The 25,959-nt window shown below is 44.0% G+C and overlaps 1 protein-coding gene across 1 annotated transcript in view; it reads left to right on the top strand.

Annotated features, from left to right (window-relative positions):
- Positions 1 to 25,959, top strand: part of PRR5L (proline rich 5 like) — an 80,366-nt gene that overhangs the window by 20,620 nt on the left and 33,787 nt on the right. Inside the window, exons 2-5 of the mRNA XM_066636423.1 lie at positions 9,416 to 9,692; positions 11,682 to 11,762; positions 16,334 to 16,382; positions 24,895 to 24,952. Of these exons, the coding sequence (XP_066492520.1) occupies positions 9,523 to 9,692; positions 11,682 to 11,762; positions 16,334 to 16,382; positions 24,895 to 24,952 (358 nt within the window). The 5' untranslated portion in view covers positions 9,416 to 9,522. The remainder of the gene's footprint in view (positions 1 to 9,415; positions 9,693 to 11,681; positions 11,763 to 16,333; positions 16,383 to 24,894; positions 24,953 to 25,959) is intronic.

Below are 25,959 nucleotides of genomic sequence, written 5' to 3'. Positions count from 1 at the left end.
TGCAACCCCATTCAGCACAAGCCGATAGTCCAGCACCTGCATCGAGGATTTCCGAACCAGGAGAGCCTCTGTCTTATCCAGATTTAATTTCAGCTTGTTAGCCCCCATCCAGATCCTCACTGCTTCCAGATAGCGCTCCAGGCCCTCAACCGCCACCCTGGAGTCTGGAAAGGAGAGATAGAGCTGGGTGTCATCAGCATATTGATGACACCCCACTCCAAACCCTTGGATGACCTCTCCCAGCGGTTTCATGTAGATATTAAATAGCATGGGGGACAGAATTGAACTCTGTGGCACCCCGCACCTCAAAGGCCAGGGTGTTGAACAGGCATCCCTAGCACCACCATTTGGGACCGATTCTCCAAGTAGGAGCAGAACCACCACAGAACAGTGCCTCCAACTCCCAACTCAGCCAATCGGCCCAGAAGGATACCATGGTCGATGGTATCGAAAGCCGCCGAGAGGTGCAGCAGGACCAACAGGGACGCACTCCCCCTGTCCAGTCCCCGGCGTAGGTCATCCACCAAGGTGACCAAGGCAGTTTCCGTCCCAAAGCCCGGCCTGAAACCAGATCGAAAAGAATCCAGATAATCCGCTTCATCCAAGACCCTCTGGAGTTGAGCCGCCACCACCCGCTCAATTACCTTGCCCAGAAACGGGATGTTGGAGACTGGCCGGTAGTTATCCAACACCGTGGAATCCAGGGAGGGCTTCTTCAGGAGGGGACGAACCACCGCCCGTTTCAAAGCGAGTGGCAACGTCCCCTCCATCAAAGAAGAGTTGACCACCCTCCCCGTCCACTCAGCCAGTCCACCCCGGGCAGCTCTTATCAGCCAAGCTGGGCAAGGGTCAAACAGGCAGGCAGATGGCCTCACACTCCAAAGGAGTCTGTCCACATCCTCAGGCTGTACAAGCTGAAAAGAATCCCACAACACTGGTCAAGCAGTAGCCAAGGGGACATCGTCAGACATTGTCAATGCAATACAATGCAATATATTCAATAGTCTAAGAACTAGGCCCTAAATGTAAGATATTTGTTGAGACATTAAGAATATAAGAACAGCCCCACTGGATCAGGCCATAGGCCCATCTAGTCCAGCTTCCTGTATCTCACAGCGGCCCACCAAATGCCCCAGGGAGCACACCAGATAAAAAGAGACCTCATCCTGGTGCCCTCCCTTGCATCTGGCATTCTGACATAACCCATTTCTAAAATCAGGAGGTTGCGCATACACATCATGGCTTGTACCCCATAATGGATTTTTCCTCCAGAAACTTGTCCAATCCCCTTTTAAAGGCGTCTAGGCTAGACGCCAGCATCACATCCTGTGGCAAGGAGTTCCACAGACCGACCACACGCTGAGTAAAGAAATATTTTCTTTTGTCTGTCCTAACCCGCCCAACACTCAATTTTAGTGGATGTCCCCTGGTTCTGGTATTTTGTGAGAGTGTAAAGAGCATCTCCCTATCCACTCTGTCCATCCCCTGCATAATTTTGTATGTCTCAATCATGTCCGCCCTCAGGCGTCTCTTTTCTAGGCTGAAGAGGCCCAAACGCCGTAGCCTCTCCTCATAAGGAAGGTGCCCCAGCCCCGAAATCATCTTAGTCGCTCTATTTTGCACCTTTTCCATTTCCACTATGTGTTTTTTGAGATGCGATGACCAGAACTGGACACAATACTCCAAGTGTGGCCTTACCATAGATTTGTACAACGGCATTATAATAATAGCCATTTTGTTCTCAATACCCTTCCTAATGATCCCAAGCATAGATTTGGCCTTCTTCACTGCCGCCGCACATTGGGTCGACACTTTCATTGAGCTGTCCACCACCACCCCAAGATCTCTCTCCTGATCTGTCACAGACAGCTCAGAACCCTCAGAATCAGCCTATATCTAAAGTTTTGATTTTTTGCCCCAATGTGCATGACTTTACACTTACTGACATTGAAGCACATCTGCCATTTTGTTGCCCATTCTGCCAGTCTGGAGAGATCCTTCTGAAGCTCCTCACAATCACTTCTGGTCTTCACCCCTCGGAAAAGTTTGGTGTCGTCTGCAAACTTAGCCACTTCACTGCTCAACCCTGTCTCCAGGTCACTTATGAAGAGGTTGAAAAGCACCAGTCCCAGGACAGATCCTTTATACAGGATAAAGGATACAGGACAGATCCTTTATTACAACCTTTATATTTATTTTTTGCACCTTGCTGAGGGTGCTGCAACAAACACTTTACTTTTAATGGAGGCCAGTGTATCAATTTAACACATTGCTTTCTTAGATTTAACCACGGAATTTGTGAAGGATACTAAGAAAAGTTGGGGACCTTCCTTTAATAGTGCTTTGTCTGAGACAAGAAGCGCCCAGGTCATGGCTTTGTACAAGTTCAAATTTGCTGCTCAAGAACATGAATTTTTGAAGATGTGAAAAAAAGGCAAGGCTTCTCCCAAGCCACTCAGCTAGAGGGGTGTGTGAGTGTGTGATTACTTTGACAAACTAAAGTTGTGGCCTTCATTCAAGTCTGTGGAACTTGAGACCTCTTACCATCCACTTATTTCAAATCTCGAAAGACTGACCTGGGTTGTGCACTCCTGACTGAAGCACCATGAGTGCCATGTACATGTGTAGACAAACATCATGCATTAAAATAGTTGGACTTAGACCTGAAAGATCCAGGTTCAAATCCCTGCTCAGTCATGAAGCTTCCTGGGTGACCTTGGGCCAGAAACTAACTTTCAGCCTTTCCTACCTCACCTCACATGTGTACTTTCCTACCTCAAATGTGTACACTACCCTCAGCTCTTTGGTGGAAGGGCAATATAGAATTAAAATAAAATCAATACAAACAGAAAGCTTGTTGGAGAGTTGTGGTGCCACTGTTGTCTCTCAGAACTGGGTTCCCAAATAATATGCAACTTTTATTCATATGTTTCTTTGTACAGCAGATTTTAGGATGCTTGGCCTGCAGTATGCTGAAGTTGAAATGTAGGGAAAAAAGATCTGGTAAGTGGTTAACGAGAAGAGGAAGCAGAATTTCACATCAAGGTTGGAGTTCATTATAGTTGGCAACCTTCAGTCTTGAAAGACTATGGTATCGCGCTCTGAAAGGTGGTTCTGGAACAGCGTCTAGTGTGGCTGAAAAGGCCGATTCGGGAGTGACAATCTCTTCCACACTGGGAGCAAGTGCAGTCTGTCCCTGGCCTGTCTCCCTGGCTATGGGCCTTCCTTCTTTGCCTCTTAGCCTCAGACTGTTGGCCAAGTGTCTCTTCAAACTGGGAAAGGCCATGTTGCACAGCCTGCCTCCAAGCGGGCCGCTCAGAGGCCAGGGTTTCCCACTTGTTGAGGTCCACTCCTAAGGCCTTCAGATCCCTCTTGCAGATGTCCTTGTATCGTCCTCGTAATGGAGTTCATTAGAATGGTGTTATCCTTGACACAACACAGATAGAAAAGGGGCAAGTTTTCTAGTTTTCTGTGAGTGTTGCCTCAGGAAATTCCCAGTCTTTGTAGCAAAATTGGCAAGGTTCTGTGAAATGCCTCAGTAGCACTTGGCGTTTGATACAACTTAAAATCAGATGAAGTTTCTTTGGTTACAGCCAAATGCAACCTTACGTTGATCTAACTTGCTTTTACTCAGTGGACTTGGATGGGATATCACCTTGATGTGCATTTATTTGGGCCTTTCCAGGAATTACTTGATGCTAGCTACCTTTACAGTAATTGCCCCCCAAGTCTGGCTTATTTCAGTGGTTGCCCTCCAAGTTCCTGCTCTACCATTGTGAAGAAACTAGTGCTTTTTTGACCCTGTTATCACAAAGGGAGAAAGAGGTGCAAATGCTTTAAAAAAGGGGTTTTTGGAGAGGGAAACAGAGAGAAGTGTGTATCTTCTAAGCTTGGATGCATTGTTAGCAGTAGTTTGATTTGAAGGTTGAGGATACAATGGATATTTTTATTTGTTTACAGAGGTTTTGCTGGCTGATGCACTTCAAGCTTAAGACAACTTTTGGAGGTGATTGCAGAGATGGAGGGTTAACTTGCTGAAGAATAGCCATGGGGAAATTGTGGGTGGGGGAGCTTGTTAACTCCTGTATTTACTCTTGTGGGATAGCAACTGAATGATCAGCTATTTTAAGTTGTATGTTCTTTGTGGGACTGAGAGCTGGTTGTATTTTGCCTGTGTTACTCTGTAAGGCAGCTGTTTTCAGTCAGTATTCTGTGGCATGTTGATGTGCCATGAATGGTCCTGAGATGTGCCAGGGGAGTTTGGGGAGAAGGATCATTTATTAGTAGGGCTATTGGGGGAGACATCATCAGTGTGATATGCCTTGTTAATTGTCAAAAAACTGATGGTATGCCTTGACAGTGTTAGAGCCTTATCACTGTGCTTTGCAATGTAAACGGTTGAAAATTGCTGCTGTAAGGTGTCACGTACGCTGGTTTTTAATAAATAAAAGTATTGCTTACCTTTTTAATTTTAATTGGGTATGAGAGTGTTCATGAGTGTTAAACGCTGAAAGCTTCAAACCTCAGAACTCAGGCTGTTTATAAATCTGGTATTTTGGTGAGCAGGAAGGACTTCCCCCTGCTTTCTCTGAACTGAACTGAGTCCTCTTGAAGCAACTCCCCCTAATTTCAAAATAATCCATTGCATTATAAGGTAACAAAACTGCTAGAGATGGCTTCTTGTCCATCTTCTATCTTGTTGCAGGATTTTAATACTCGGATTTCCTGAACAGTATCCACATGGTATCAAGCAGTACTTGGAAGGAACAACCATGAGCTGGTGGGAAGGGAAAGAATGTTCAATGAAGTGAAGGCAGGGAATAGCTGCTATGGATGTTTCTGGATGTCCAGTTTGACACTTTAGTGCAAAATGTCAGAGAAGCATGCGAAATATGAGAAGCATCTTATCCTCTGCCCCTCCCTCCTTACTGATAGCATGTCTGTGTTTGTGCCCATGCATTTTGTATCTCTTCTCTAAATGGACTGACGTATCGGTAAGGGCTACTTTTGGTCAGCGCTACTCTCTGGCTTGAATAAACTGAGCAGACTTTGTCCTCGACTGGTATGAAGGTTGCCGTCCAAAGAAATAAATCATCTCTCTCTCTCTCATACCTGTGGCCAATTGGGCAATTGCAGAAGCAACCTGGAGGCTGTGGGCATTGGGTCAGTTACGTTTTAACAGCTAAAGTTCTTGTAGTCCCGTAGCCTTGATGACTGGAGAGTTGCATTCTGCTGGGGCTGCTCTTCGTGTGGTGCTTCAGTCCTGCGACTAATAGACTTGAAGCTCTGATGCTTGACCGCTTTCACTAGGGCTATTGTGGTTTCAGGAAGCACTTTTGAGCAGAATGAGGGAGCTCTTCAAAACATCAGTGGTAGAAATTATCCTTGGCACACGTGTGTGTTTAAAAGCATTGCTTCCTTATGTTTTTGTAGCAACCAGTTAAATGCATATTGCTCTGTGTTCTGCTATGTTAATCATTCCTGGTACCCAGAAGTGCCAGAATGCCAAGAAAGTTCCGAAGAACCCTGCTGCTCTATTAATGACTCCTAACCACAATGTCTTGGTCTAAATAACACATAGAGGCTACGTGGATGGGGCATGGCCAGCAAAATGACTAAGAGTTGCCTTAGTTGATGGAGCAGCATTCCGAAGGAAGCCTGAGAGCTTTGGATGAGATGTACTGCTTGTTGTGTAAGGAATCATTCTTGCCATTTTATTCTGGGGAGTGAAATTTGCTCTGCAGTAGGTTCTTCAGAGTGGAGCTGAACTACTTTTGAAGACATTTACATGACGGCAGACTAAGCAGCAACTAAACTTCCCTATAATAGAGGATTTTGAGAGCTGCTAGTTTATCAACCATGTGGTTCACTGTGACCTGGAAAAGGGGGGGAGCTGTTACGTTTGGTTTTTTAAAGAGTGATTGCCAGTAGACCTCCAGTGTACCCTTAAAGCAAGCATTTTGATGCCAGGGCTGGCCAGCCTCACAAGAGCTCCTTTTCCCAGTGTGGCCCTGCCCCACTCAAGCTGATGAACTCAACAGCTCAAGTGGGGCAGGCCTGCTGGCAGCTTTTTGGTCTCCCTGCTGAAAAAAACTGGAATGGTGCAGCAGGGAGATTGAAAAACCTCACTGCCTCCCTTTTGAGCATGCCGAATGACTTTGGCAGGCTCAGAACGTAGAAGTAATTTGCAGTGACATCATCTTGTCACTGTCAAACACTTCCAGGTCCGCCCAGGTCCGCCCAGCTGGCAGTCATGCAAGGATCATTCGGCCCTCCTGGCTACCCAAAGTTGGACCGCCGTGCTCTAGCTAATGTACATGGTGACTTGATCAGTAATGTTGATCTCTTCCATTGACCAATAACATTGGTCTCAGATCTGATTCTGGTTTGATATCCTGCCTGATCACAAGCCAGTCAGAACAAAACAGGATCTGCCCGCTTCAACCACCGTGCTAATCCCATGTCATGGAAGCTGTAATCATCGCATTTTGCTAGCTGCCTGGAGGGGCTTTGTCCCAAAGGGTGTGGTGTTAATATTTTAATACACTTCGTTACCTTGTACACGTCTGAGGTGCATGGCAGTAAATCATAGCTTAGTGTTGCACATGAGCCCAGGCAGTAAGACCTTGGCAACTGCACCCAGTTAGTTCTGCTTTGGGTATTCTAGAGCAGACACAAAGTCAGCTGCAGTTGTAAAACAAGGTCACAGTATCATTGAAAACCAAAATGGCATTTTCTGTAGCATATTTCAGTTCTGTATTAAGCATTCTGTGTGATTCTGGCATCTTCGTTATCACCCAGATCAGGAAGGAAGTGGGCTAGACAAAGTAATGGTGTCCACTTTGTGGCTGAGCAAGGTAGTCAGACTAGCTGTTCTGTATCTAACCCAAACTCTCGCTCTTCTGCGGTGGAATGTCCCTTAGCACTTTGGTATGAATCGACCCAAACTTGTGATGGTTCCAGTTTATTTCCAGGTGTGGTGGTGATTCAGAAAGACAGCTGGGCTAGGATGCACTGATGTGTAAAATGATTTGCAAGTATAAGTCTAACAGACTTGGTCTGTGCTACATGAGGAAAGTCTCCAGGACTGTCCATTTGATGGTAATGCAGTGTGGTTTCCCACAAGATAATGATTGAAAGATGGTGAAATAGTAACACTTAGGGAGTGTTGTGTTAAATATAAAGCAGGGGTGTCCAAACTTTTTGGCAAGAGGGCCACATCATCTCTCATTCACTGTGTCAGGGGCCGGGGAAAAAAAGAATTAATTTACATTTAAAATTTGAATAAATTTACATAAATGAATATATTAGAGATGGAACTTATATGAATGAATGAAGGTCTTGCAATAGTTCAAGGCCTATAAAAGGCCTTGCACAAACCAAGGCCAGTCTTTTCTTTGCTGCCGCATCACAGATGTGAAACAGTAAGCAGCGGAGGGAGCCCTCATCCCACAGCTCATGCGAGAGGTTGAGCAGTTGGCTGTCATGCTGAGAGCAGTTGGATCAGGCCAGCGCGGACAGCAGCAAGACTCCAGAGGCTCATTGGAGACTGGGAGCTCCCTGAGGACCAGATTGGGAGTCCTTGAGGGCCGCAAGTGACCCCAGGGCCAAGGTTTGGGCACCCCTGATATATAGTGTCAAACTACGCTGTATGCATTAATTCAGTCCATGCGACAAGCATGTGTGATAAGCTGTATTATCCTTGTATTCCCAATGTGGGGGCTGAGATTAAAAGAGACTAATGGCAGTTTGAATACATAGGTGGGCTGAGAGATGAACCAGGGGCTTCGGTTCATAGTCTTGGAGCCCAGTTGTATATTTACTGGCTGTCTTTGGTAGGGGTCCTTTGCTGGTGCTGATTGCCATAAAGCAGTCAGCACCAGTCATAAAAGGAGCTCTGACAGCTCACTGCTGGGAGAGCTGGCGGGAAGGCCTGCACCATCAGTCTCCCACTGCTTGCCAGAGCAGTGGAAGGGGATGGGGGGAAAGATGGAAAGGAATACGGAGGGGCAAAACTGGGCAGGGTGGGGCAGGGATGGGCAGATTGAGTCCAGAAAGGGAATGGGTTTAGTGGCAGAGGTGGCCGCTGAATCCTAACCCCCTTCCCAGACCAGATCCCATGGCATGGGTCCATGAGGACCTGCGTCAGCTATTTATGGTAGCTAGTGCCTGTCCAAGTGTACCCTCTGTGTTACAGAGGCTTACCCCTGGGTAAGGGAATGATTGTTCCCTTACTTAGAGGAGACCTTCTCAATTGCCTCTTACCATAGGATGCAGTGATAACCATTTTGGTTCCACTACATCTGCGGGGGGGGAGGGAGGGAATGAATAGGATTGGGCTCTTAATTGCTGCACTGCATCATGTGATGCTACATGTAAGTTGTCAGCTTGTCACCTGAGCATTCTCTGCCATTGCTGAATTTTTAAATAAAAGGAACATGTGCAAAACAAAAATACCCATTGTCTGTCCCTGATCTGGAGTCAAAGTACGAATCAAAACAAATTCAGACTGGGTGACCCAAGAAAATCCCCCTCTGGCTTAGTAACAATCTAAACTGCAGAGATGCTAGTGTCTGAACTGTAAAGGAAATTTCCACTGACGACAACAGTGAGTACTGGGTCCGGGCCATGGTGTTGCAAGGCTAACAGTGCAGTTTTATGCATTTCAGTTCAGGAAGTAACTGTATATAGGATTGCAGCCGACGTCTTGACCTTGAATACCGCTTTTTATACAGGTGCAGCCTATACAATCATTTGGAAATTTAAATGTGAAATTCTGAGCCTTTGTAACTTGCTCAACCCCAGGAGCAGTTGATCAGAAGGTAGCTTTACGTTCAGCAATTGTTTGTTTAAACAAAATGCCTTTATTGATTATCCAGAAGTTGGCTACATTATTTATCTAATCTTTTAAGAGAGATGCTTCCTTTTTTTCTTTAAGGGGAAAAGAACTGTTTCAGGTTTTTCCCATACACTCCAAATAAAACCCTTCAAGTATAATAGATGGCTCAGTTCCCAATTTGTATGTAAAATTCCTCTTTCTCCATTTATTTCTCGTTTTCCCTTTTATATGCTCTTTTCCTGGTGGTATATCACAAATGTAAGTTTCTGGGGTGTGTGGAATGCTATTTCTATGTTTCATAAGGCTCTGGTATTCTTTAATTAGAGTGTTGTAATAAAACTGGAACTGTATTTTAAAAAGGACTTTCTCGCATGGTGCTTTGCATATCAGATTAAATGAAGTGAGCACAGGAGTGCTGACAGGTGTTTGAGAGTTTGTTACCTGCTAGAAATCCCCTGCAACACAGTCCAGTGCCCTGGGAGCTAGTCTATAAAACTGGATCCAAAGATGTCTCATACACAGTATGTATCGGCTAAAGGCCTTCTGCGTTCAACCTATTTCTTTCTCTTGCTGCAGGTTGAATTCTGACTGATGAGAGAGGGAAAAACATCCTCTGTGCCAGATAATTTAAATCCTTGGCACCCTTTGAGGAACCATTTCCTGGCCCCTATACACCCGAATCTATGACCAAGAGTTCAAGTGTAGCCCCACCTGTTGTCTTCCAGTTTCAGAAGATGGGCTCCTTCCGGAAGCCTCGACCACGTTTCATGAGCTCCCCAGTCCTGACGGATCTGCCACGGTTCCTGGCTGCTCGGCAGTCTCTGCAGTTTTCCTCTAATTCTGCGTGGAACAGGTGAGTGGAAGTTTATGAACATGTGCAGCTGTCTGGGTCACCCTACAGGTTTGGTATTGTTTACTCTGAACAGCAGTCGCTCTCCAGTTATTACAGAAGCGATCTTTCTTACCTGGTGGTGCTGGGTGTTGAATCTTGAATGTAAAGCATATGGCCACTGAGTGGTGGTCCTTTTGCATGTCTAGTGGAGACTTATGCCTGCAGGAGGACATTTGTCTCTTTACCTTGTCTTACTCTGACTTTTGTGAATGTAAGGCAATGCAATTAATTAACTTCTGCAATGCCTCAACTTTTGTGTGTACTGGAAAAACTGATAGCATGTGATTCTGCCACATTTTGTGGCAGTACTGTCCCTCCATGCTGGGGAAGCTTTACTTGTAGGCTTGCATTTGTATGATTATTAAGATCCAGCAATGCAAGATATGTGCAAGAATCGGGTTCTGTTCTCCTGTTTCAGTTTGGGTGGAGGCTGTGTGCACAAATGGATGCCGTGCAGACTTCGTTCCGTTTCTATGGCTAATCATCAGTTTCACCTTTAATGCCAAGTAATGGTTTGGTGCTATATGAGGAAGCCTGATGTTCATGTGTGCCACATCCTGAAGTTGTGGCTTGCAGGACAAACCAAGGCTTGCTTGTGTAATGGTCAACTAGAGTTTGCTGATGCAGATGTAATAACAACCAATGGCTTCCATTTTCAATGGAAAATGGAAGCTAGGGAAGGAATTTGAATAGAGCAGGGGTGGGGAGACTTTCAACTCTAGGGATCCTGGACCTTTAACAATTGTGTAGGGGAGACAATTTCAGCAGGTGCAGCTTGTCATCTGTGAGATGACACTGCCTCTGTGAGATGACCTGCTGAAGACGATCTGTGAGATGGCCTGCTGAAATGGCCTCTCCTACACAATTGTTAAAGGTCCAGGATCCCTAAAGTTGAAAGTTTGCCCACCCCTGGAATAGAGGGTGTTTGGGGTGTGTGAATGTGTGTGTGGAGAGAGAGAAAGAGAAATAGAGAATGCTCAAACTTGAGGCTCAATCATGTAATGTCAAACCATGGTTTGGTGTCAAATGTGAATCATCCATCCGTGTGCAACTCCTGTTACTGGACCAATGAGCACAGTCCTTATCAGATGGTCACTGCTCTTAGAGTTGATGGCATCAGTCTTTTGTTTGGGGGGCACTGGAAACCGTGGTCAGTGCCTATTTTTCAAATGAGCAGAATGTGTTCTTATGACTGATAATGGTGACCATCTTGATTGGTGGGTAGATTTAGATACACATAGCAGAGTGGGGGTTCATAAGTTTGTTTCTAAATTCAGTGAAGGGTATTTTCTTGAGTGGCGTGTTTGCCCCTCTCCTGCTGCTGGAAAGATATGTTCCCAACTTTCTTGGGGAATTCTCTGGTAGGACAGGGAACCGCAACACTTGACTGTGCTTGGCATGTCTCTACTGACCATCTAGTACCACAAGGGTGGCAAAACTGCAGCTTTAGGACCATACACAGCACAGTAGCTCTTCTGGTAGCCAGTGGTCTCTTGTGAAATGCAGTGAATCCTGTTTTAGGTTTTTAGCTCTCATATTTACAGAGTGTGTTTTGAACATGGACTGACAAAGGCTCCCAACTTTGAGTACGTTTGTCAGCCCTGCAACTTAAATTGACTTCTTAACTGCTCTGAAGGAGAGCTATGTAATGGCAGTAGGAGTCCATAGTTCCTTCTGCTGAAAATGTATTTCTCCCTTGGGGTATGTATAATGCTGTGTTCTCTGTCCAGTTACTTACTGGCAGTCCTAGGCAAATACGTCCAGTGATCCAGAGAGAGAGTGAGTGGTGGGAAAGAGAGAAAAAGCAGAAGCAATTTAAGGACAATTAATTACCCTCTTTCCTTACAGATCGATTTACATGGCTCTCAACTGCGATTTCATAGCTGGGTGTAAATCATACGAATGTTAGTTATTTATAGCTGCCCTAACTGTCTTGTTTCTATTTGGCAGTGTTCAAACAGCAGTGATCAATGTGTTCAAAGGGGGAGGCTTGCAAAACAATGAACTCTACACCCTCAATGAAAATGTCAGGTATGTTGCTCTCATTCTGCAATGGGGAATGGCCTGCCTGCTGACAAGCACGTGCTGCTTTTGCAAGCTCTTGCCCTTTCTGTTGGCACACTCAGGGGAGCTGGCACAACAATCTGTTGTGCAAAGCAGTTGCAGCAAACTGGCACAAAGACGTTGTCCTAAACCTAAGAATTATCAGAATGCAAAAGTGTTTACTGTACAGCAAAATGGAAAGCTGCATATGGTCTTCCCTGCCGATGATTTGTGGCTGTAGCAGTAACGGGCAATAAAGAGCTGGATTTGGGCATCCCTTTGCTGCAGAAAGCAGGACTCTGGTGGCAACTTCTTCGTGCACTAGCTGTAACATTTAGAAAACAGTTAAACACTGGCCTAGGTGGATGGACTCCTTCGTATCTCCAGTGTGCCCTTTGTATCCCCAGGTCTTTCCCCCTATTGCCATGCTCTGCTCTTTTTATTTAAAATATCTTTAGATAAAATGCCTTTTGGTAGGAAACTGACTTGCCCTTGGCAGTGATGTGTCTTGTACTCTTGTACATATACGTATACAAGAGTATCTTGTACACATATGTTGTATTTGTGTGGGAGCAAAAAATGGGTGGCGGGGAGTGCCCTGTGTCCTTGAGAATTCTATTTTGATACTGAGATTGTTGGAATGGATGCATTGTTGAGTTCCCTTTCTGTGCTGGAGGGTGCTATGTGAATTCTTCATCTTGATGAACTGATCTGGTTTAAGGGACATAAGTTTGCACTTAGGGTGGCCTTATCTTCTTCCATCATTCTAATTGTTGATATCTTGTGCTTCTGTCTTGATAGCTCACTCTTTTTGGGGGGAAGGAGTTCAAATCTTTCTCTTCTAGTTTAATTGAGGTGGAATTGTTGGATTGGTATTGAGCTCAGGTGACATTATGGGCTGTGTTTAAAAAATTTAAGCCTACCCCCTTACATCTACTGGGGGTAATCTACTAGGAAATCTACTAGGTGGAAAGCTTGTCCTTTCACCTCATTTGAATTTGACGCACCTAGTTTAGCAGATTTTGTTGCGTGTTTTGATGTGGATAATATTGTGGATATCCTTGTCACGTTACAAGGGATCTTTCCAATGTGGTGACAGTAGGGCTAGATTGGATGTATTGCTAAACCACAGCAGTAGAGTTACATAAATTATTGTAAGGAAGTCACTGGCTATTACGGTTCCCCCCCTTCTCTCACACAAGAGGTTCCCCCCCTTCTCTCACACAAGAGAGGAGAGAGTGAAAGCCTTTGCTTAGTTTTAGAGCAGGACACAGTTCTATGTTGCATATGAATTTGGGACTATGATTTATTAACTAACTTGGACTGGAGCAAGCCAGAATTTTAAACCACAGTGTGATTTAGTGGCGGACCTCCCAGCCCCATGGCAAAGGTCCATGATGGCGCCCCTGTGGGATGTTGCCACCCCTGCATGCAAATCCCCCCCCCACTTACCTGGAGCTCACAGAGCCTTGTGCGACTCCAGGACGCGTAGGGGAAGCTTCCTGAGGGTTCCCCAACACTTTAAACTCTGCTTCTGGAAAACTGGAAGCACAGTTTCCAACCCCATCGGGAGTCTGAGAGGCTTCCACAAAGTCCTAAAGCCATGCGAAGCTCTGTGTCTGGGGCATTTGCCCCATTGACTGAATGGGAAGTCCACCACTGGTGTGATTCAGATTTGATCTCATTTGTTCCAACTCCAGTTGGTTAATCAACCACAGTTTTTTGAAGTCATATATAATGTGGAACTGCAGTTTGTTCTTAAAGCAGAAGCTTTCATTGTCTTCCTGTCATATGAAAGAAAGGAGAGGGCAGAGAGAGTGCACTCTGAGCCATTAAGTTGCATGGTAAGTTATTTAAACAAAACCTAGGTGGATATATTTGAGTAAAGATTAATTTCCTAGCATAGGTACTGAAGTAGACAAGACATTGTGGGAAATGGAAACAACTTCTGTTTTTTCCCTTGTTGTAATTCTATTTTTCACTGCTTTTAAAATACTGCCTTCAAGCCTAGATAAGCATAAAAGATTACACAGGCCAATGTACATTTTGTTTCCTTAAACGTTACACCAATTCCTGGGTTTATTTGGGGTGCCTATTCCAAAAATGGCATCCGTTTTGCCCTATCACGTCTAGTTTTGGAGACACAGCATAGCCTCTTTAGTGAATGGTTCAAGCAGATTCCTCATGAGGAAGCCTACACCATGGCTTCCTCATGAGGAAGCTGCTTGAACCATTCACTAAAGAAGCTATGCTGTGTCTCCAAAACTAGATGTGATAGGGCAAAATGGAAGCCATTTTTTGAATCGGCACCCCAAATTCATATCAAACCACCATAAAGTCTGGGAAAAACATTTCTGACCTTCAATTTTGTAGGCCTGTGTTACCTGTTTTCCCTTCCCCTCCTTCATATCCTTTTCCCATCTCTTTCTGTGAACTTAGTTTGAAGCTTAGATGTTTCAGAACCAGGTTATTGGTGCCTTGTGTGCCATTACTGGAGTTATGCAAAGTTCTACACTTACTGGTAGTTAGAAATGGTTCTAACATTCTCTATGCTTGTGTAAAAGCATTTTTTTGTACCTTTTTTAAATTTTTATTTGCAAAAGATCACTAAGGCATAAAATTTCTCCCACATGATATAGATGAGAACAATTGAGGCTTCATAAAATTCTCCTTGCTGCCTTTCATATTATCTGAATAAGACAACTGCTTCTGACAAATTGATTTCTAAAGCAGCCTCTGGAAACAAGACCTCCCCTTTCCTCCCCTCCCCAGCTGTTTTCTTAACGCATGTCTCAAATTTAATCTTATAAAGGAACCTTTGAGCGTTGGTCTGTGTGTGTGGGAAAATGCATGGAAAATACATGGAAAATACAGATCATGCTTTCTGTATTGGCCACATGTATGCACATGTATGACCAAGTGTGAGATGAAGTTCAGGTTTTAATAGCTTTTGAGCAGTTGGGGAGACAGACCAGCAGTGATCTCAAATGCTGTACTGGAAATTTTGGCCATGGAGAGGAGTAGTGGGTGAAACGTTTGTCAAGGAGACTGGCTTATGCGATATGAAATAATTGGAGGGAGAAGGCTGGAAAATCCCAAACTAAGTGGCATTGTGAGTAGAATGGTCGTTCATACTCACCTATATGTTAGTTCTGACTGTGACTTGGTAAGCACTAGAGGCCCAGTGAGAGAGCTTACCCAAGTGTGTAGGGGTTAGTTCTATCAATTTTTACTCTCCATTACAGCTATATGGAACCTCCCAGGCAGTGTGTTTCTGCAAAGCATTTACCTGACAGCAATAGCATGGGGTGGGGCTGTAATCTTGATGCCCTAATTGTGGGCCTCTTGGCATCATCTAGGTGAATTTTGGTGCTTCATCTACTCATCAGAACAGGATGCTGTAGGTGCTTGGTCTGATCTCTTGTGGTACAAACAAGTGGTGAGAAGAATAGAGAACTGCTAGGATGGGGGGGGGGGTGGCTGCTTGTCAAATACCCCAGTGGTTCCCAAACTGTGGGTCTGTGGCCCACCAATGAGTCCCAACCCAATTTTTGGTGGCTCATGAAACTGACAGTTATACTAGACTAAACAATTAGCTTAGACTGTGTGCATCAAGGTTAAACAATCTGCTACTTGGGGTTGAGCACTATGGCCAAATAACCTATATAACCACTGAGGCCTGAGTGGTTGGTCAGGCTTTTTTTTTTTTTAGGTGGGTCCTGATGCTAAAAAGTTGCTAAGAACCACTGCCCTATAATATTCAGTGTCAAACCATGTGTTTCCTAGTTCTGTCTTTGCTATGTGTGTTGGATCGGTGTCTAGACCTCTTGTGTTCCAAAAGGAGATACCCTACAAAACAATTACTCCAGAATGCGATTTCGTTGCTGTAACAGGCTACTGTGCAAACTTTACTGCAGAAAAATTTGCAGAATTCTGTTGCTTAATTATGTCTTAGATGACACTTCGATATTTTGTGTGTGCTGAATCTCAAATGATAACCAGATATTTCTATGATCATGGTAGCACGAATCATGATGATCTAATAGAAGCATATTACTGTAATACCTGCCATGGTTTGTGATACCATGATGATAAAGCACTCTTTATGCCTCATATTGAACATCTGTTTGCTAATACATCAAGCTTTAAGATTGAGGCACAACTTTATTCAGAGGATAGAACCCAGAAATTCCCAGATTACCCCTCCTCCTGCAGCTCCCTGCATTGAATTGTCTGCATCATGGAAATATCATGCAAGAAATGGCGGAAAAATTATGATAGTTTTTTGACACAATCCTAAACCACTTTTCAGCACTGACATAAGGGCAATGCAACTCTGAGGTAAGGGAACAAGCATTGCCTTGCCTTGAGGAGGCCTCTGTGACTGCCCCCAACTGCAGGATACAGCACATGTCCCCCTGACACAGCTATGCCAGTGATGGAAAGTTGGTTAGGATTGTGTTCTTTATTTGAATAGATACGTTTGTAGCGTTGATTTTAAAGTCCTCTGGGAATTTCACCTGTAAACAATGTATGATATGTGATCCATTTCTTTTCAGGCAATTACTCAAGAGTGAACTTGGATCCTTCATCACAGACTATTTCCAGGTAACTTCTGTTCCTTTTAAGCCATTTCCGCCCAGCGTTGCATATACACAACAGGGACCAAATGTGTACCCCTGTGGGCCAGGCAAAAATGGGTTAAGCAGAGGGTTGAACCATGCCAGAGTTGTGTTCTTGTTACCTTTTTTAACTTGTTCTGGCTCCTTCTGCTGTGAAAGAAATTCAGGTGGTGTGGCCCCAGTGAATGGTGACCTCTTTTGCACAAGACCTTGGATTTTGAACAAAGAACTACATAGTGTTTTGTTTTGAACAATAACATTTGTAAAATGAGGTGTGCAACTCTGTTTCAGTTTGCCAGGGTGCACAAGTTGGCAAAGACTCACAATTTGTTATGGTAAGACTGGATAGAAATTTTGGTAACTCAGTGGCAACAAAAGGCCTTCTATTGCTTTCTCTATTTCAGGGCTGAGCCCTGGCACTGAAAATTAGTAAGCTTTCACAGCTAGCCCATGTCTGTTTCGACTGAGCCACACTCAGTGGCAGGATTCCAACTCCAATTGTGTCAAAATTTTGAAATTTATTTTTCATTTTTAAAAAAGTATACTCCTACCATTTCCTTAAAATTAAAGTGCCCAAGGCAGCTAACATAATAATAAAAAATAAATCAATAAAATGCGATAGAAACAATGAAACTGCACACCATAAAAGGATAATGATGATAATAAAGACAAGGAGAAAGCTCAGAAGGAACAACTCAAGGCAAAAAAGCTAAATGAAAAGAGGTTTTCAGCCCCTGCCAGAAGGTTAACCAAGAGGGAGGAAGTTATTAACTATAGTATGAAGAAGTTTCAGAGTTGTGGTTCTTCCACAGAGAAGGCTCTCCCCTCATCATCACCAACCTAGCTTTGGCTAATGGTGGCACATGTAGGAGGAATCCCCTGATGACCCTAGGGGACAGGTTGTTTCATAGAAGGTAAAATAGCACAATCCTAAGGTCAATAGGCTTTAAAGGTCAAAAACAGCACCTTGAATTGCCTCTGGAAACCAACTGGTGGCAATGGCCTGACTGCCAGTCAAACTGCCACACTTCCATGGTTGTATGGGCTACAACACTTTATATGAATTGCTATTTCCAGATGGCCTTCAAGAGCAGCCCAAAGAGTGCATTACAGTAATCCATCTTGACATCACCAGTACATGGACCCCTGTGGTAAAATATGATAGACTCAGGTAAGACCACAGTTGGGGCACCAGCCTAAGCTGGACAAACACCCCCCTGGCCCCTTGCACCACTACCTGTTTCTCCAGGAGCAACAAAGAATCCAAGATGATGTCCAAACTGTGAACCTGCTCCTGCAGAGGAACTGCAACCCCATTCAGTATAGGTTGAAGTTCTGTGCTGTAGTTCTCGGCTTCCTGCCCACCTCCTATTTCATAGCTGCTTTTTATTTTATACTTCTGTTACTTCTCATAGGGTGTTTCTGTAAGTAACTCTAAAAAAGAATGAGAGGGGGGGATAGATCACTTCGATAAGACTGTCGGAGGTGGGCATCCTTGCAAGAAGTTTTCTTTTGACTAGATCTGCTCACCAAGAATTTGTGCACTATAGAGATGGTATTTTTTTCAACAATAAAGAATTATAGAGCTATATGGTGGTGAGATGAGAACTGCTGTGTAAATAGAAATCTATCGCATGTATATGTGGTATGCATATTAGATAAGCTTTTGGCCCACACATTCCAGGACTGTTCCTGTGCGAACAGCATTCTATTTGAAACAGGGAATGGAATTTTCATTAGAAAAGCCTTTCCAGGAGCTTGGCACTGTGTTCTGAAATTTAACACCTTGTCTGCAAAGAAATAATAATTTTGAAAATGGGAGGAGAAACCATGAATAAGTCAGAGTGAAAGACTGTAGGTGCCTTCTGACTGATGGTACACAATTGGTAGTTATTGTAAACCACAAGTAAAGTGTGGTTCTTGTGATCTACATGAATCTCTAAAAGGATGCCAATTATGCACATTATGACTGTTGCAGGAGACATCAGTGTTACTCTGGTGTTTTCTCCAGTGAACATACAGAAGTTAAAACGTGTGTACACTTCATCTTAAAACATCCATAGCCTCACGAGTAGGTAACTTGGACTAACTAGACTTCTGAGATATATGGAAATCATCTAAGTTTTATGTACACACACATTTTGCTTCCACACTTCACTCATTGCAGGAAGCATTATTGTTACCATGGTACAATTTTATTATTTAGCTTGTAGTATGTAGCTTGGCTCTTGGATGGCTAGTGAAACAGGGCTGCTCACAAGAATGGAAGTTTTAATGTCTCCCATTAGAAAAGAGCCAAGAAAATGTTCCTGAGTTTACTAAAATTGCTTGTAGGTTGTGCCAGCAGCATAGCTATAACTGGATGTGATAGTCTCATGTATAAATTTTATTGCATGATATTCTGTATCTGCTTTCAGCCGTGTTTAGGCATTAAGGTGTGCCGCAAGATTCTGTTTTTGTTGCAACAGATCAACAAACTTAGTGTAAGTTTTCATGGAGTGCTGAATGAAGTGGGCTGTGATCCATGAAGGTTTATGCTAAAATAAATTGGTTAGTTTTTAAGGTGCCACAAAACTGTGTTGATTTTATAATAGTATAAATGAGAAAAATGGGAATATAATGGGGATCCTCAAAGCAGGTGAGCTCCACAATAGGTGAATCTTTGAAAGCTTTTATTTAACTACTTAAATCCCACCCTTGTCTGCTTGGACAAGGAAGTTCAAGGTGGCTGACAGCATTAAAAGGAACTTTCTGTAGTATAACAAGAAAACAAACAGTGTAACAACTGATTAGTAACCGACAAAAGACCAGAAACAAAGGGAAAATCAAAGGCCTGGATTCCTGGTTAAGACAAAAAAAATCTTAACCACCCTTAGGGACAGCAGACAAAAGGAACAGTTCTAACCTCCATTAGAACAGAGTTCTGTAAGCTGAGTGCCACAATAGATAAGGCCCTGTTGTGAATCACCGCCTGGGGATGAGGGTTGCAACAGAGCCTCATTTGATAGGGAGCCTCATGGGGTGGACAGATTTGCACGGAGAGGAATGATTTTGCTGGTATTTGGGTCACAAATTTTAAGGGCTTGATAGGTCATGATCAGCACTTGGCATTGTGTCCAGAAACATAGATGCATTCAATGCAGTACACTAGGGGCATAACATGGTCACAACCCCTGGCTCTAATCAATAACCTAGCTGTTGCATTCTGCATTACTACTTATTGTTTCTGCTGCTTTATGGAGTTAGGGAATGAAAAAGAAAACAAAAAGATTTTAATTTTCTAACAGTGATGAGCAGGTTTTTGTTTGTTAAATGTGTAAGTTATTTCGTACTTTCCGTCGCCTCTTAAAAGATTTGCTCATGCAAACGTATTTGATTTTGATCAGTCAATTATTTTTAGGCGACAGCTTTTAATTCTCTTTAATGATCTGACTGCCCTAGTAGCTAGAGAGTATATCCAAAATGCCTTATGCAAGTGGAAAAGCAGTTTCACTTGCTCAAGGTGTTCCCCCCATTTTTGCGGATTCCCCTCATGTGCTGCAGCCTCCTAAGCCATCTGCTCAAGGTTCCTGACATTTAATGAATTTAGTGAATTTAATGGTAGTTAATCCCCATTCTATCAGTGAAACTATATCTGCATCTAGTTTTGCCTTGCCTTGCTCTCTGAAGAATGTGTTATGACCAGTTGCTACAAAATAAGGTGTCTTTTCATTTGTCTGCTATTGTTTACTATCTCTGCTTGATGTTTCCTTTCCATTGGTTTACTTCCCATTCCCAGGTGATATTTTTCCTGGGGTCTGTTTTGACACGAAATTCCTGAAGTTCATCTGTGTAGTGTAGTTTCCTTCTTCTACAAACTTTTCAGAGGGAAAAAACTAAAGTGAGTGGTAGGTGAGTTAGATTCTGCTGAGATAACACATGGTGGCTTGGAGAACTAGATGGGTTCAACCCATCCCCCCACAACAGAGGACTCACATGGGTTCACATGAACATGTCCTATCATTCCAGTCTAATCTAAACTGAAGGCTGTTTATATGGATATTTCCCTACACATGATCTGGGGAGGGCAGATTGTTTTTATCACTGGTGGATTAGTGACCCAATCAGCAGGAAGATGAATGTGTGCAATTTGGGGCAAAGGTGTGTGTGTGTGTGTGTGTGTGTGTGTGTGTGTGTGTGTGCTTGAGAACAAAACTCTGCTAAAATGAGCAGTCTCCAGTTGAACTGAGTAGGTGGTACTGGTAGTATGGTTTTATGGACTGGGTCTTTTTAGCTTCTCAGTGGCCTTTTCTATACTGAAATTTTAGTCAGCAGTAAAAGATTCTTTCCAGTAGTGTTGATGATGATTCTTTTAGGAATTGGATTAACCAGAAGTCCATACTATCCACTTGAGAAGCATTTGATCTTTAGCAGTTAAGACTTTCATTCCCTTGAAAGAGCTGCTAACAGCAAACACATTATGGAAAGTGTGTGTATGTCATTTAAAAATGACTTTAGTGTTGAGGAATGGAGCTGGGAAGCATCTATGCAAGAGAGAGTGGAAAATGTAGAAGCTGTTTTATAACTTGTGTAACTTTTGAAGATCTAATGAGTTGCCGTATTACCAAAAATACTTGAAATGGTGCGTTTCCTCAGAAGAGACTAGCTTAACAATAGCACCTTTTGAAGAAAATTGATGGAAAGAGAGCCCACTTCTGGAATCTAAATCTAAAATTGAGAAGTACAATCCCACAAATAATCCTATACTTAGCAGTATGCCAGAATTTGCTTCCTTCCAGTTCTAGTTCTGTTTCTAGTTCTCAGATTTTGCTGGGAGGCCAGCAGCAATAGAATCACCCTGTTCAGCCAAGGCAGCGCTCTCTCTCTCTCTCTCTCTCTCTCTCTCTCTCTCTCTCTCTCTCTCTCTCTCTCTCTCAACACAAACAAGTCTTCTGTGATATGCTGTTATGTACTGTGAACTGTTTTTCTGGGGAAAGACTGGTCTGTAATATAACAGCCCAATCCAGTGGTGCCACTCAACATGCTTTACTGCAGTCGCAAAACACAATGGGCCATAGAGTGCAGCCTGTTGCAAAAGGTGAGAGATAGCAGGTAAGTAACAGCAGCCTCTTTGAGGGGTGAGAGGTGGTGGGAATGGACTCAGCTGGGGTCCAGGGCTGGAATGGCAGTTTGTCGAGTGTAGGAAGGGATAGTTAGCAGCAGCTCCACTGATATTCTGTTTCCCCCTTAACTCAGTTCAATTACCCTGGCGTACTCTGACATGTCCCAGCAAAAATTGCTGGTGCAGGTCCAAGTAGGGCAGGGCAGTGGAGTCTTACCCCAAGGCAATAAATGTTCCATTACTTTGTGGAGAGCTCCATGACTGCCTTCTGCCCCTCCCCCAGCATGTGCTGTAGTGGTGCAGCTGCATTGGTGGAAGGGGAGTTTAGACAGGATTGGGGCTGTAGGTTGCATTCAACCTCTTTATCTAATTGCAAGTGCAGAAACCCAATGCATGTGAGCACACAGATCTCCTAGACTCACTAGGAGTTTCTCACACAGATCTCCTAGACATACACAGATTTCCTAGACTCACAGAGTTTCCCCATTCATTTCAGTGGGGAAAAGAAGATGCACAAGACAGAGGTTCCTATGGAGCTGTTCCCTTCCCCCATTAAAATGAATGGGGAGGTCTGCTTGTTTGGTAGCTCTTGGGTAAAGATTTTCCCATAGCAAATATTTGCGCCATCTTGCTTCACTGCTAAATTGTTAACTAATGCTAAGGAATGTCTTGCTGTTAAGAGACAAAGACCTCTGTGTACCAAGAAGAAAACTTAATTATTTTAAGTGGGGACTGTCTCAAGTAATTTCTTGCTTTAGTCCTGTGTCTTCTTTAATCAGGCAGGCACAGTCATTCTATCCCTGCACAATAAATATAGACCTTTGAAAAGGAGGCACAGCAAGCAAACTGCTGCATTTCACCAAATGGGAGTAGTGCCTCCCGCACTCATGCTAAGGTTTTGGCATGTCCTCTTCTTCCTGGCTCCAGTCTTCTCTGTTGGCTCATACAAAAATACAGGGAAGTAATTTGTTTAGGTGGTCAGATGGGAGTGTTTCTGTTTGATAAAAATATTGCTGAAAGTTACTGGACAAAGCTCCGTTTTGTCCTTTGCCCTTCATATGCAGATTTCCATTGAAAAATAATGAATCGTTTCCGTTTAGCCTAGACTACCTTTGAACCCATGGTGGATACTCAAGCACAGATGGGACAGTCACCTCTTTCTCTTTGAGCGTGCATCATAAAAACCTGTGGGACCAGTGATCCTCCTGCCCCTTTTTTGTGATTGATTGCTGGCAGGCCTTGCTTCACGCTGAGGGCCATACTTGAGCAGTGAGCATGCCACACTGTATAGCTATACACCTTGGTTTCATGAGAGCCAGATGGTTGTGAAGAATCATTTGTGCCTCATTTTGTCCAGAAGTAAGGATGAAGGGTCTCGGTGCAGCTCCATTCCGCCTCTGCTTTGCCCCATCTGAGTAAGTTCTTATTTTGCTATAATAATCTAGGAAACTTACCTAGAAAACCCTTGTGCCTTTGTGACCGCGTTGTTGTTGTTTCCAATGACAACCAAGGGTAAATACAGATGACAGCTTTACTTAGCAGTAACTCAACCACAATATGCATGTAACCACTTAGTAACCACTTGAGTTCTGCAGTGTCCTGCCAAGCTCTGAGCATCTTACCACTGCCTTGCTTACCAAGATCAGATGAAGAATGGCATGATTTTTCTTTCCACCTGGCAGAGCAGTGCTGTTTACCAGGTTGCCAAATGGCTCTTCTGTGTTAAGGTGTAAACTAATGCCAGGGAAACGGCTGTCTGTGTACAGTTGGTATCTACTGATATGCATGTTAAGTTGCATTTGCTCACATTCCTTCTGAGTTACCTTCTTTCTACTGTCAAACTTTAGCTCAGGGGTGTCAGACATAAGGCTCATGGACTGGATGCAGCCACCAAAAGCAATTTACCCAGCCCCCGTTATAATTGGGCTCTCGTATATCTTAGAAATATGAACAAGATTTGTACATTTTCTCTTCTGTCATCTCTCTTCTATTGCAGCTAATGTGTTCCTATGTGAGAATAAAGTTTTCATTTCTGGCCATAATCTGCTTAATGATGTCATTTTCTGTTTAATGATGTCACTTCTGGCCTTCAGCAGGCACCATGAATGTAAAATTCAGCTCTCTGTAGGAAACAAGTTTGATACCCCTGCTTTAGATTGTCAGTTTCTTGGGATAGCATATGCTGTAAAGCAGGGGTGTCCAAATTTTTTGGCAGGAGGGCCACATCATCTCTCTGACACTGTGTCGGGGGCTAGGAAAAAAAGAATTAATTTACATTTCAAATTTGAATAAATTTACATAAATGAATATATTAGAGATGGAACTTATATGAATGAATGAAAGTAGGCTGTGATCCATGAAGCAAAGCAAAGCCAGCCTTTCCCTTGCTGCTACTTCTACTGTATCACAGACGTGAAATGGCAAGCAGAGGAGGGAGCCCTTGTCCCACAGCTCATGTGAGAGGTTGGCCGCCACTCTGAGAGCAGTTGCGTCAGGCCAGCGCGGGCTCCAGCAAGTCTCCAGAGGGCCAGAGGCTCATTCGAGACTGGGGCTCTTCGCGGGCCAGATTGGGAGTCCTCGAGGGCCGCAAGCGGTCCCAGGGCCGGGGTTTGGGCACCCCTGCTGTAAAGATATGCTGTGAGAGGTACTATATAAATAAGAGTACAATCTATGCAGCCCCACTCAGCAATACATCCCATTGTCTTCAGTGGGGCTTACTGTGAGGGAAGTGTGCCTAGGATTGCAGCCTCATTGTGTTGTGCTCCAGTTCTTGCCACACTGCAAGACTCATTGGGTAGTCATAATATTATGCTTTATTTTAAATGTTAGATAAGCAGTGAGTTTCCTGAGGCCATCTTTGAAGACCCAAACAGCAGCTTATGGTGCTGGTTCTGATTTATTAATTGTGAGTTCTCTTGCACTCGGGAGAAACTCTACCCTTTCTTCTGTAGTCTCCGGAACATGCTAAATGTGCAGGACATGGAGTTCTAAGTTTCAGAATGAAAAGTCTTGCCTGTAGCATGGCATGCATGTTCTAAACCTGTTCTGTTTGAACAGACTCTGTGGATCCTGGTTAAGGGCTTGACGGTAAGTTGAGATCATGACTGAATTGATCTGCAGAGGTTGCTTTGATTATTGCGTGTGCGAAGTTTAAGGACCAATTTCCTGGATGTGGTTCTCACGTGCAAATGACTACTGTTGACAGCTTGGTTGATTGAAATCGGTATTGTGGGCATATGTATTCTCCTGTAGCTGCAGCCCTGGGTCGCTGCCAAGAGCATATTGCTCTTTCAACTGGTTAAGCAAATCCATCACAAAGGGCATTTTAAAAACTGAAATCTTCAAGTGTGTTTTGAGTCTGTGGAAAAAGCCAACCTTTCTCTCTTCTCTTTGGCAGAACCAGCTCCTTGCGAAGGGCTTGCTGTTCATAGAGGAGAAGGTTAAGCTTTGCGAAGGCAAGTATAGAGAGGCTGCGGGGAGGAGGGTTGTGGGGGCCCCCAGTAGTCCTTGTGCTGAGTCATCCTTGGAAGCTTGGGTAGCTGAGGTGGATTTGTGGAGAAAACGCCACCTCCGAATGATTCATATGGCTAAACGTTCCAAATATCCTGTCGTGCATGCAGCACAGCAGGGTCTGGATGAGAGCATGGATTAGAATGGCTGAAGACAAACCATCCTTCACCAACTAGGAATTTACCTGAAACAAGTGTGCACATCAAACCATTTGATCATCTGGCAGTGGTGTCGCTAGGGGGGAGCACAGCACTAAGTTTTGCAGGGTACCTCAATGCCCCGTGCAAGCTGCCCCTCGCCATCGGAGCCATTACTGGAGGCGAGGGCTGTGCAGAGGAGATGCCACTGTGTTGCTGTTGCTACTAGCAATGGTTCTGATGTCCAGGGGGAAGGACAGCTTACATGGCGGGTTGAGGCATCCTGCAAAACTTAGTGATGTGCCCCCCATAGCTATGCTACTGCAATCTGGTTGCCATTGTTCTGCCTGGTAGGGTAAAGAATCTTACCATTGCCTTGGTTCCCTTGATTTCTAATCTAGTGTGGTGAGATTTTCCTTTCCAGCTTGGTAGGGCAATACAGATGACCATATGCCTACCTAGGTGTCAGTTACCACTTGGCAGGTGGTTGTCTGTTCAGAACATTGTGGTCGAAAAAGGTGATTGGCTGAGGGGCATGTCTGTCAGATTTTCACTACCCTGGCAAATCAAGACTTGCACACAAGATGATGGAGGGAGTTTTGGAAGGAAAGGGGCATCAACAACCCTTGATTTGGAGCACTTAATTTTGTGTTTGAGCTAGAATTTCTTGAGTTTCACACATTCACCCTGAGGCAATAGTTCCCAAGCTTGCTGCAGTCATGGCAGCTTGCAGTCATGGAGCCCTGTCATGGTTTTGCCTTCACCTGTCTCTCCTGGGCACTGCCCAGAAGGCATCACCTGGGGAGACAGGTAGG

The sequence above is a fragment of the Tiliqua scincoides genome, chromosome 1, assembly GCF_035046505.1.
Source record: "Tiliqua scincoides isolate rTilSci1 chromosome 1, rTilSci1.hap2, whole genome shotgun sequence".
Taxonomy (NCBI): Eukaryota; Metazoa; Chordata; class Lepidosauria; order Squamata; family Scincidae; genus Tiliqua; species Tiliqua scincoides.
Note: the sequence above shows the minus strand (reverse complement) of the source record. Positions and strands in the feature narration are given on the sequence as shown.